Here is a 12,767-nt window from a genome sequence, read left to right on the forward strand (position 1 = left end):
CTGCTGACCACATGTGAAAGCTGAGCATTTGAAATGTGGATTGTGTGACTCAGGAACTGATTTTATTTTATTTTATTTCATTTAAATTTAACTTAAATAGCGACGCTTGGATAGGGGCAACCATACTGTACAGCTCAGTCCCAGAGCTTTCTTCCTACAGGGACAGCCTCACCAGCTGAACCCCAAGCACGTTTAATTTTCAAACAATTCAGTTGAAAGCAGGGCCACAAAGTACGTGTTTCTAAAGTACAAATTCAGTTTATTCATCTGTTTATGACACAGTACACAGGAGGCAAAGTGTTTCACATCATAGACTTCACTTCCAACTCCTTGGAATGTTCATTTCTTTGGCTTACAGGAGAGACTAGACAGGAAGGCCAGGCAATGCTTAGGCAACTAAAATGAGGTTGGGGGTAATGCTAACGTCACCCTCACAGGGATGGCCACAGGGACTGTTATTCGCAAGCTGGTTTTGTAGACCTGTTAGCTGGAAGCATGGTGAGCACCATTTCTGGACGCTCAGGCCGTGTCGGGCTTCAGTCGTCTCCACCACACAGGTACAGCAGCGCTTTCTGGTAGTCGCCCTTAGTGTCTTGCTACAATGGCCCAGGAAAGAAAAGAAACGCGGTATCAGAAAAAAGCCCAGACTCCTCAATAACACAGAAGTAGCCTCAACGCACAATGAAGCTTCTCCCATGACAAAGAGAAGACTCTGCAGGAGACCTGCCCTGACACAAAGGCCTGGAAGGCCACACCCAAACCATTGCCAGGGAAGCCTCCAGGAGTGTGGTCGGAGGAGGTGCTGGGGAAGACACTCAAGGCTCCTTAGGACTGTGGGGTGGAGGGAGTGCTGAGGATTGACATAGGTTAGTGACCAGGGCTGTTCTTACTGCAGCAAGGTCCTACAAACACCCCAACTTTCCTCTCTCGTCCTCGTCTTTCCACAGAAAACAGGGTACTTTCCTAGCTCACTCTCCTATTTCCTGCATTATTAAGGTCAAGTGGAAATAAGCTGGTGAGGTGAGGAACAATTACTAAGAGTCTAACTGGTCCTTTGACTTTAAACATGTGCCCTAATAAACCTGGCTACAAAAAATCCAGCTCTAACTTCATCCTTGCTAACCATGGGCATGCCTTTGGACATCTGAGGAACTTCTAGAAATGGGAGTTGCAAGGGCTGTCTGAAATCTACATAGTGGTACCACTGTGAATGCGATCACTTCCTTACTGCAAATGCGACATCACATCAAAACAGACAGATGCTAAACTGATTGGAGAGATGGGAGTTCTGAGTAACTGAAAGTTGTTAGGCCTATCCCAGAGGATTTTTCAAGGAATCAATGCATAATAAAAGTAAAATGTGGCTGGGCGTGGTGGCTCACGCCTGTAATCCCAGCACTTTGGGAGGCCGAGGCAGGCGGATCACGAGGTCAGGAGATCGAGACCATCCTGGCTAACACGGTGAAACCCCGTCTCTACTAAAAATACAAAAAAATTAGCCAGGTGTGGTGGTGGGCGCCTGTAGTCCTAGCTACTTGGGAGGCTGAGGCAGGAGAATGGTGTGAACCCAGAAGTTGGAGGTTGCAGTGAGCCGAGATTGTGGCCACTGCACTCCAGCCTGGGCGAGAGAGCAAGACTCCGTCTCAAAAAAAAAAAAAAAAGTAAAATGTAACTGATCTTCCAAGCCTCTTCGGGATGTCAGCAAGCCTTGCAGGATCATCGTCATGAACACCGATGATCATTGTAGAGTAACAGATGTGAAAAATATAAAACATCTGCCTGATTCTACAAAGTCCAGGACAAATCACAAATGGTGCTTTCAAAATAAATCCCTGATAGTTGATGACTAGCATCTCTTCCCCAGAGAGTCAGAAAACAGAAAATCGCCATTCTGTCATCATTCTGCCAGGCCACCTGCCGGGGCCCGGGGTGCTCTGGACGGCAGGGCAGGCTGACACTGCACCTCGGGCTTACCTGGATATAATAGTACAGGGACTTGCCGTACTTTCTCTTGAATTCAGACCTAATTTTCAACATGTCCACTTCACTGCGGGAGACCATGATTCTGATCAGGACCTTATCTCGCGTCCCCTTGCCCTGAAAATCAAGTTGATATTTGTTACATTCACTGAGAATGTTATCGTTAAAGAAAGCGTCTACAGGTTGAGCATCCCTGATCTGAAAATCTGAAATCTAAAATGCTCCAAAATCCAAAACTTTTTCAGTGCCGACATGATGCCACAATGAAAAATTCCACATACAGCACTTAACACAAACTGTTTCATGCACAAAATTATCAAAAGCGTTGTATAAAATTACCTTTAGGCTATGTGTGTAAGGTCTATATAAAACATAAATGAATCTCAAGTTTAGACTTGGGTCCCATCCCTAAAATATTTCATTATATATATGCAAATATTCCAAAATCAAAAATAAATCTGAAATATAAAACATTCCTGGTCCCAAGCATTTTGGATAAGGGATATTAGGGCACAGTGTACACTGCCTGGGTGATAAGTACACCAAAATCTCAAAAATCACCACAAAAGAAATTATTCATGTAACCGAACACTACTTGTTTCCCAAAAACCTATAAGAAAGGAAAGACATAGAGAGAGAGGGAAAGACAGAGAGAGAGAGAAAAAGAAAGAGAGAAAGAAAGAAAAAGGGAAGGAAGGAAGGAGAGAGAAAGAGAGAAGAAAGGGAAAGGGAAAGGAAGGAAAGGGAGGGAGGGGAAGGAAAGGGAGGTAGGGGAAGGCAGGGAGGCAGGAGAAGGCAGGGAGGCAGGGGAAGGCAGGGAGGGAGGGGAAGGCAGGGAGGGAGGGGAAGGCAGGGAGGCAGGAGAAGGCAGGGAGGCAGGGGAAGGCAGGGAGGGAGGGGAAGGCAGGGAGGCAGGAGAAGGCAGGGAGGCAGGGGAAGGCAGGGAGGGAGGGGAAGGCAGGGAGGGAGGGGAAGGCAGGGAGGCAGGGGAAGGCAGGGAGGGAGGGGAAGGCAGGGAGGGAGGGGAAGGCAGGGAGGCAGGGGAAGGCAGGGAGGCAGGGGAAGGCAGGGAGGGAGGGGAAGGCAGGGAGGGAGGGGAAGGCAGGGAGGCAGGGGAAGGCAGGGAGGCAGGGGAAGGCAGGGAGGCAGGGGAAGGCAGGGAGGCAGGGGAAGGCAGGGAGGCAGGAGAAGGCAGGGAGGCAGGGGAAGGCAGGGAGGGAGGGGAAGGCAGGGAGGGAGGGGAAGGCAGGGAGGCAGGGGAAGGCAGGGAGGGAGGGGAAGGCAGGGAGGGAGGGGAAGGCAGGGAGGCAGGGGAAGGCAGGGAGGCAGGGGAAGGCAGGGAGGGAGGGGAAGGCAGGGAGGGAGGGGAAGGCAGGGAGGCAGGAGAAGGCAGGGAGGCAGGGGAAGGCAGGGAGGGAGGGGAAGGCAGGGAGGGAGGGGAAGGCAGGGAGGCAGGGGAAGGCAGGGAGGGAGGGGAAGGCAGGGAGGTAGGGGAAGGCAGGGAGGCAGGAGAAGGCAGGGAGGCAGGAGAAGGCAGGGAGGCAGGAGAAGGCAGGGAGGGAGGGGAAGGCAGGGAGGGAGGGGAAGGCAGGGAGGTAGGGGAAGGCAGGGAGGCAGGAGAAGGCAGGGAGGGAGGGGAAGGCAGGGAGGGAGGGGAAGGCAGGGAGGCAGGGGAAGGCAGGGAGGCAGGAGAAGGCAGGGAGGCAGGGGAAGGCAGGGAGGGGAAGGCAGGGAGGGAGGGGAAGGCAGGGAGGCAGGGGAAGGCAGGGAGGGAGGGGAAGGCAGGGAGGGAGGGGAAGGCAGGGAGGCAGGAGAAGGCAGGGAGGCAGGAGAAGGCAGGGAGGCAGGAGAAGGCAGGGAGGCAGGAGAAGGCAGGGAGGGAGGGGAAGGCAGGGAGGGAGGGGAAGGCAGGGAGGCAGGAGAAGGCAGGGAGGCAGGGGAAGGCAGGGAGGGGAAGGCAGGGAGGGAGGGGAAGGCAGGGAGGCAGGGGAAGGCAGGGAGGGAGGGGAAGGCAGGGAGGGAGGGGAAGGCAGGGAGGCAGGAGAAGGCAGGGAGGCAGGAGAAGGCAGGGAGGCAGGAGAAGGCAGGGAGGCAGGAGAAGGCAGGGAGGGAGGGGAAGGCAGGGAGGGAGGGGAAGGCAGGGAGGCAGGAGAAGGCAGGGAGGGAGGGGAAGGCAGGGAGGGAGGGGAAGGCAGGGAGGCAGGGGAAGGCAGGGAGGGAGGGGAAGGCAGGGAGGGAGGGGAAGGCAAAGAGGGAGGGGAAGGCAGGGAGGAAGGGAGGAAAAAAGAAAGAAAAAAAAAGACAAGACAAGAAAAGAAAGAAGAGCATCTGGGAATTCCAAACACAGCAGGCTGTAGTCAGCACAGACTCCCACTCTATGCCACCATTCAATAAATATATACTGAGCACCTACTACTGCAAGGCTCAGTTCAAGCAGTCTGAGTTTCCATATGTAACAAGAGGTTCCTGACTCTTGCAGGCTTAGAGGGGAAATGCCAACACATTTCTATCATCGCTCTGTGCCATTTCTAATGATATGTGCAATAAAGACCACTGAATTTACTTCCAGAGCATCAGACCGAAGGCACCAAGGGGTGCTATTTGATATGGAACTCAAAGACAGATGGCAGAGGCAGTGCAGACAAGGGAGATGTTCCAGAAGGAAAATGCAAAAGCCTAGAAGCCAGAAAACACATGGCACATTTGAGGTGTAGAAAATGGGATGGGTCTACGGGAAGAGGTGGTTCGTTTAGGGAAGGGTTGTGGGGCTGTCTTTGGGGTCTGATAGACCCAGGCTCAAATCTGTCTGTGTAACTTCAAGCAGGCTGAGGTATTCTGAGCTCCATCTCTGCATTTATAAAGAAGATAATCATATAAGCCTCAGAGGTTGTTTTGCAATGATTTAAGGTAAAATAGTAGCACATGTCCACTGTATAGTGGGTGCTTAATAATCGCTCCCTTCCTCGCTTGTCTTGACTCTGGCAGTAACAGGAAGAAATCACTGAGAAACCTGAGCAGGGATCAGACACGACTACCATGTCGCATTTTCTCTCTCCCATGGCACTTTACTTTCTGTCTGTACGCAAATACGTGTTCAAGCAGCTGAGAGAGAGAAGACAGATTTGTGGTTCTCTCAGCTGTCAAATACAACCACAGCTGACTAGTGTGTTCCTGCAACCACACAGTGGGGTCCCCTTCCTCCATCCATGAATCAAGGAGACTCAATTTGGGACCCAAAAGAAGAAAAGCTGAGTGTGGAAACACAGCTCTCTCAGCCAGCTGCCCTTACCTTCATGGAGTCGTACAGCCGATCAGCAAAATACAGGGGCTTGTTCTGAATGCACTGAACTGTGGAGAGAAGAAAGGGAGTCAGGGCTGTAGCTACTCTGGTCTCTCCTCTACCAATGAGAGACGATGCCCTGGCCCTGGGCCACAAACCAGAAGTGACCTAATGCAATGGAAAAGGGCTGCAAAATAGGACAGGCTAAGGGAAATGTAGAAATCCTCTGCAATACTAAGTTCCACCACGGTTTTAAACCAGGGGTCTCTGAGGCCTGCAGAACCCAAGTGCATACGTGAGTTTCCACAACACACCCCTCTCTCCTCCTGTTCTCTTACTCCTCCCTGGCAGCAATCTGTTACCAAGTTAGGCCTTTCTTCAGTTTTATATTCTTAAATCTATACAATTAAGACTGTAAAACTATCCAAAGCATGCATAGAAGCCACACCTCCCAAACACATTTGGATTAAGAGGATGGCCATCTGTCACTTCTGCTCTGGTAGCTGATGTCTACCAGGAATGGGGGCCACATTCACTTACCCAGGTTCAGGAAAGCATTTTCCAGGTCTCCTTTAACCTCTTTCCTGATGCTTTCCAACATGTCATAAGGGCTGTAACTCTTGTACCTATCAAATACTGAGGAAAAACAACAAAGAGTTATCAGATCAGAGCCACTAGTCAAAGCTGTCAATGATCACCCACCTAATTTTATGCACCATAATTTTTTTAAAAATTGAGGATGATCATAGCATCCTAGGAGCTTAGAGGTTGCCACGGTGACGAGAGCCAACATTGGCCAAGTTTGTCGTGGAACAGCCATACCACCTGTCCTGAATGGCACTGCCCAGGCCACATATTTGGACCATCTCTATCTCCCCTGAGTGGAACCCATTCCATCCGAAAACCACAGGAAACAGTACAGAGCATGCACCAAAGTCCACTACTTCAACAAATAATAGCAAGACAAAATGATCATCAAACAAGAAGGAGCTGCAGAATAAAGCACCAAATGCAGAAACTATTTGCAAGAGAAAAGAATCCAGAATGGGAGAGAAAGGTGAGGGAAAATGGGTGAGCCTATGAGAGTGCCAAGCGGAGACAGAACCTCATTCTGGCAGACTCCATCCCAACATGGACATCCACCCAGCCGCCCCAGCCAGGGCCCCAAGGCACTGAGACTCCCTCAGCACAGTGCCCACCTTTCTGGAGGTGGGGCACGCTCCGCTCGGTCATGATGCTGATCCACTTGGGAACATCAGTTCCTTTCCTCTTCACTCCAGCGTCATAGAGATCCTACGAGTACAACCAACCAGGAAAAGTTAACTACACATCCAATGTAACGTCAAAAAAAATGTCATGCAAAAAAAACAAAAAAAGCTACACATTCAAAATGCCAAACGAGGAAAGATGATTATACTGCAGACATGGGCAGAGACCTACTATGTAGGTCAAAAGTCTTAATCACAAGCAGTCTTCCTTAGGCACAGATGGATACCACATGAGACTGCAGATAGTTCGTGAGGTCTGCTGTACAATCTCCTTCCTTGAATAAGAAAGGAGGGACCAAGAGCTTGTATTCATATAAAGAAGGACAAGTAAATGTTCATTAACACATCTGGCCCTCCTCCCTTTGGGCACATTTAGGGGCAGATAAGCTAGCAGATGTTTACTGGACAGCTACAGACCAGGCTCTCATTCCCAAGCTTCTCAGAGACTCAGGGAGTGATGGAGCTGGAAAAGGAGCCCATCTCATCTCATTTTCAGTTTCTGGAAAATTTAGGGGCTACAAGTAGCCCTAACAATGGCAGGGAGGGCAAGAGGAAGAAAGGCTTATGCAAGGGTAGATATTCATTCCGTGATCTTCCAACATCTAGGAATTGCAAAACCCAACTTCTATTACTTTATTTAAACCCTTCTCTACTACCTGCTAGAAGTGCCGTGTGGAATATATTGAATTTTAAAACTAACATTAATTTAAATTAATTTTTTTCTGCAGCTTTTATGACTTACTTTGAGATAATCGTTGTCCCTCTGAGTAAAGAATATAGTTCGTTGCAGTCTGAATAAGCTTAACAAATAGTTCTCAGAGATAATGGAACTAGAACTGGCAAAAGTCTTATTCAGCCAGAAAAGGACAGGTCTCTGCTCGCCTCCCTTTCTCCCCCACCACAACAGAGCAGTATGCCATCCTGTCCCTGGCTGTGTCTTCTCCACCTTCTTCTGCTTCCCACCTGCCTGCCTGATTGTTATGCACAGCCACATTACACTCTGCAGAAACTGAAGCTTCCATACAAGCAAAGCCTGAGTGAGCATATGTGAGTCACGTATTGATTCTGTAAGTAACACCAGCATTATAAGAGAATGTCTTCTAATAAACATTGCTGTCAGACTACGGTGGGTTTAAAATATGGCCAGAAATTCTTTGAGGTTCCTCCCTTCCAAAGGAAGAGCCTAATCCCCTCCCACTGAGTGTGGGCTAGACTCAGTGACTCACTTTTAATGAAAAGAGTATGACAGCAGTGCAAGGTGGGACTCCTGAGGTTAGGTCATAAAAGACACTGTGGCTTCCTCTTTGCAGATTGCTTGCTCTGGGGAAAGCCGGCTGCCATGTCGTGAGGACGCTCAAACAACCCCATGGAGAGGCATATGTGGAGCAATTCTAAGGTCTCCTACCAACAGTCATGTGAAGTGCACCATCTTGGAAGCAGATTCCCTTGACTCAGTCAAGCCCTCAGGTGACTGCAGCCTTGCAACATTTTGTCTGCAACCTCAGAAAAGACCCTGAGCCAGAACCATTGGGCTAATCTACTCCTCAATTCCTGACACACAGAAACTGAGAAATAATACCTGTTTGTTGTTTTAAGCCACAGAGTTTGAGAGTCATTTGTCACACAGAGTTAAATTACTATATAGACTATCCAGAGACTTACCAGAAAACAAAAACTCAAACCAAAAAGCTCAGCACTTACCCGGGCATCTTGGTCAATCAGTTCATAATCAATGACAGAGCCATCCTCTGCTCTTCTACCCTATGGGGGAAAGAAAAAGAACTTCAAATCCATTTCTTTGTGTATTTTAAAACTGAAAATGTTTTCTCCCCAGTCCATGTACGCCATTATTTAATTTCCTAAATAAGTATCCACGTAAGATTTTTCTTACTTTGAAACCTAGATGGGGCCGGGCGCGGTGGCTCATGCCTGTAATCCTAGCACTTTGGGAAGCCAAGGCGGGCAGATCACGAGGTCAGGAGATGGAGACCATCCTGGCTAACAAGGTGAAACCCTGTCTCTACTAAATTAGCCAGGCATGGTGGCACATGCCTGTAGTCCCAGCTACTCGGGAGGCTGAGGCAGGAGAATCGCTTGAACCAGGTTGCTGTGATCTGAGATCATGCCACTGCACTCCAGCCCTGGTGACAGAGTGAGACTCTGTCTCAAAAAAAAAAAAAAAAGAAAGAAAGAAAAGAAAAAGAAAAAGAAACCTAGACCAGTCAAGGAGTGGTAAAATCATTGAGCAAGGAAGTGGGGGCTGTGCCTTGCCATCAACAATCCCCCGCTTGGTACCCAGTCCTGGCCTACACACCTTATAGAATCCCTCTCCCCATCCCCCACAAAAAGCTGATGAGATTTAGCTCTTTCTCACAGAGAGCTTGCGATGCAGATGGAGGAATATGTGGAAACAAATGTAAAGCAGCCCGGGAACCCACGGCACTAGAAAGACACAAAATGCGGGAAGAGGAAGAACTCTCAGAGGGCAGAGTCAGCAAAGAGTGTGAACGATGGGCCCGGGCTTAAGCTGAAACTTCAAGGGTCAGTCAGATGCAGCTAGCCAAGCAGAGCGGGAGAGCCAGCTGGCACACGAGGGATGGCACAGCACACTCTCGGGTAAGTAAGGAGCTGCCCTGTCAGAGCAGAGCCGAGCAGGAAAGATGAGCAAAGAAGACGCAGGGAGGGTTTTGAGGACCTTTCACAGCAGTTAGGAGTTTAAATTTGATGCAGCAGAAATGGGGTTTGAACAGGGGAGTAAAATGGTGAAAGTGTATTTCACAGAGATCCGTGGATGGTGGTACATGGGGCAGGTGGTAGCGAAGAGAGGAGAGCCAGGGAGAATGGCATAGGAGTTGTTGCAGTAATGGAGATGTGAGTGGGCCGGACGCACTATCTGTCATTTGTCATCAGGGTTCCCAGGGTCTCTCATCCCTCCCCTGGCACATAAGTGTTAAGCTGCACGCTGGCCAGAACTAGGGATTCACAGGGGAAATGCCCCTTCCTCCATGTTAATGTGTTAATATTAGCAATCAGCTCCACAAAGACAACTCCACCCCAGACAAAGGACTATATGGGCAAATTCTTCCATGAGAAGTAAACGCAGTGAAAAAGAAACCAGAAGGTCACTTCCCACTGGGTCCTGCATGACCACAGATAGAGGCAAAGTGACCTTCCCTAAGTCACACGGCCAAGGCTCTCGCACATAAATCCAGGCCAGGACTTGAGAGCCGCCCATCCCTTCTCTGGCTCCCAAAGTCCACTTGTCCATGAGGTTTTGCAGGATAAGAAATCCTATTATACAAAATTGACAACTCTGCAGCGACAGTGCAAACCCACTTTCAAAAATGCAGCTGAATTTCTGATGCAGGCACAGGGGATTTAGTTAATTCACTCCAAGTATAAAATGAGGTATGTGACTTGCCTTCGGAGGAAGCAAGGGCAAAGAAAGAAACTGGGAAACCAACCTTTGCCAGGGCAACCATCAGCTTGCGGAAGTCACCAGATGTGTCCGAAATAATGTCTTTCTCCAGATCAGTCTTGTACACTTGGAGGAAAATACATCTGGTTTTATGCTTTCTGCCTGTGTAGCCAACCATCCACCCCAATCTCCCCATTTCCCACTAAGACTCTGAGAAGCAGAACAGCTACGTCAGCTGGACATAGCCATTCTCCTTAACCCCAAACAGAGGAAGGATTCACTAGAATGATTTTCGCCCTCATGAAATCAGAGCCAGAGTTATTATCCATGACAGGGGGCAGCAGGGCTAGATCAAATCAGGGATCCTCAGGCTCACCTTTGATTGGTGACCTCTCGTGTAGTTTAAATACTGGCTCCCAGCCCTCCTGACTGTGAATACTTGTTCTGAACATCAAAAAAATTGGAGGTCTACACACGCACACACACACACACACAATTGTGCTTTACTGTCCACTGAGAAAATGCACAATGGCAAAAACTACTAAGAATTAAACAATGCTTTTGAATGAAATTATATTTCAATATTCAAAATAGCATCTATATTGAAATACAGTAGCTAGAGAAGAACCGTAATGTTCCTAATACAAAAAAAGATAAACGTGTGAGGTGATGGATATCTCAATTACCCTGACTTGATAATTACATATTATATATAATACATGTACCAAAATATCACATGTACCCCCAAAATATGTAAAACTATGATAATATCAACTTTAAAAAGTAAAACAAAAAAGAAATGCAGTAGCGATGTAAGTTGCATTGTTTATTCCCCTCATAGCCTTCTATGCTGCTAAGTGTGCACCAGTCCACAGGGGTCTCTTGCTGTAATTCTTCAATTATCCACAGTCCAGCGTTGGCAACCTCTTGAGCAGAGACTGAACAGCGCCCAATAAGTGGAATCCATATATAATACTTGCTACTTCTCCTCATCCAATCTTTTTTAAAAACAAGTTTTGTTTTCTCTCCTTTCCCTCCTGTCTTCTACCCTTCTTCTAACACAGAAGTTCTAGTGGAATGTAATAATCAAAATGCAGGCAATGAGGAGGTGAAGGAGAGAAACTTGGACCACAGCCAACCTTGCCTGCATAGTCAAGGTGGCAGGCACTTCTGCACATCACTAATGCAGGCATCTTAGCCCGAACTCTAACCCCAGTGGCCATGATAGAGTCACATAAATTGGGCTGAGAGGATGAATCACAGGAATCAAGCTACTCACTTTCCTTGTAGACTCTGTTAATTTCCTGCAGCTCCTGGTTGGTTCTGGAGCAGATGATCTCAATGAGAGAGTCCTCGTCGGTTCCCAGCCCCTGTGAACCAGGAAGCATGAACATCAGCAGGGAAATGCTTCCCCACCATTAGCCTACTCCTCTGATCTCCATCAAGTAAATTGCAAACATGGATTGGGTCTGTTAGCATCCTGCTTTCTACATTCCTTCTGAAGACTATACTCTATCCCTTAGCACAAAGTAATGGTATTTTCTATTCCTTTAAAAAATGCTTCACCAGAGCACAAGATGTTGGAACTGGCATGTTTGAGTTCAACTGTTAATATGTTTTTTTTTTTTAAGTAGTGAATAGGGGCTGGGCACAGTGGCTCATGCCTGTAATCCCAGCACTTTGGGAGGCCAAGGCAGGCAGATCACGAGGTCAGTAGATCAAGACCATTCTGGCTAACACAGTGAAACCCCATCTCTACTAAAAATACAAAAAATTAGCTGGGCACGGTAGCGGGCGCCTGTAGTCTCAGCTACACTGGGAGGCTGAGGCAGGAGAATGGCGTGAACCCGGGAGGTGGAGCTTGCAGTGAGCCGAGATGGCGCCACTGCACTCCAGCCTGGACGACAGAGTAAGACCCCATCTCAAAAAAAAAAAAAAAAAGTAGTGAATAGGAAGAGGCAGCAATAGAATATGCCAAAATGTTAAAACTGGCAATTGCCTTTTGCTGTGGGTATATAAAGTAACTTTTTCTTATTATTATTTTTCACTTTCTACAATAACCACTCACTATTTTAACAGATGAGAAATTTCTTTGTTAAACAATTCTCGCTAAAATAAAGGAATACAGAAATTTTATGTTGTCACTTGCAGCCAGCATTGTTAGAGTAAGTCTTTTTACCAGGCAAAGGTATAGTTAAGAAAAAATTTTTAGCTTCACCTCTTTGAAATGTAAAATTGGGTTAATGTTAAAAATTTCATTCTTGTCCTTCCATTTTTGCTTGATAATTATGCACTCTTCAGGCACTTTAGGGAAGCAAAAAGAAATAATGAAGTGCCAAATAAACCTAGACACCAACACTTTATTAAGGAATAAGAATTTGATGGGTGATGTATTCAAATTTAATATATACACTTTTGAGCATGTCAGATAGCTTGAAAGGACTCAATGAAACATGTGTTTCAAAGCTGGCTTCATGATCAAAGTCAAGATTTAATAGTCAGGATTCTTTAATACTTGTCTTTCCGAATATGGAACTATCACTTTGAACTAAGTAGAATTACAACTGTTTAAAATGTAAATCAATTATAAGGTGTTAATACACTAAGAAACTTACTTACCCACATGGAAAGTGTGTCAGCTATTAATTAAACTTATTAGAGGTTATATGCCCCTGAAAAAGTAGTTTGTATAATATAAGCTAAGCCTCAGGTTAATGGTTAATTTTGAATTTTATTCTTCATCTAACCTTTGAGCCAATGGCTCTTCTTTCTGAGTTTTTAATCATGATTTGTAGAGGTTCCAACAAAGCCAAAAATTCTC

At 47.1% G+C, this 12,767-nt stretch overlaps 1 protein-coding gene across 6 annotated transcripts in view; it reads right to left on the minus strand.

Moving 5' to 3' along the window:
• Window positions 1-238: 238 nt before the first annotated feature.
• Window positions 239-12,767, minus strand: part of ANXA2 (annexin A2) — a 49,467-nt gene continuing 36,938 nt past the window's right edge. For 3 of the 6 annotated variants that reach the window (XM_063596696.1, XM_003827916.6, XM_055098397.3), the window contains exons 6-13: window positions 11,226-11,316; window positions 9,993-10,072; window positions 8,230-8,289; window positions 6,460-6,553; window positions 5,801-5,896; window positions 5,270-5,328; window positions 1,975-2,097; window positions 239-596 (exon numbers count right to left, since the gene is read on the minus strand). In XM_063596696.1, coding sequence (XP_063452766.1) covers window positions 537-596; window positions 1,975-2,097; window positions 5,270-5,328; window positions 5,801-5,896; window positions 6,460-6,553; window positions 8,230-8,289; window positions 9,993-10,072; window positions 11,226-11,316 — 663 coding nt within the window. In that variant the 3' untranslated portion in view covers window positions 239-536. Of the gene's footprint in view, window positions 2,098-5,269; window positions 5,329-5,800; window positions 5,897-6,459; window positions 6,554-8,229; window positions 8,290-9,992; window positions 10,073-11,225; window positions 11,317-12,767 lie in introns of all 6 variants that reach the window. The other 3 variants (XM_063596694.1, XM_063596695.1, XM_063596693.1) reach the window with 1 other exon arrangement.

Source organism: Pan paniscus, chromosome 16, assembly GCF_029289425.2.
Source record: "Pan paniscus chromosome 16, NHGRI_mPanPan1-v2.0_pri, whole genome shotgun sequence".
Taxonomy (NCBI): Eukaryota; Metazoa; Chordata; class Mammalia; order Primates; family Hominidae; genus Pan; species Pan paniscus.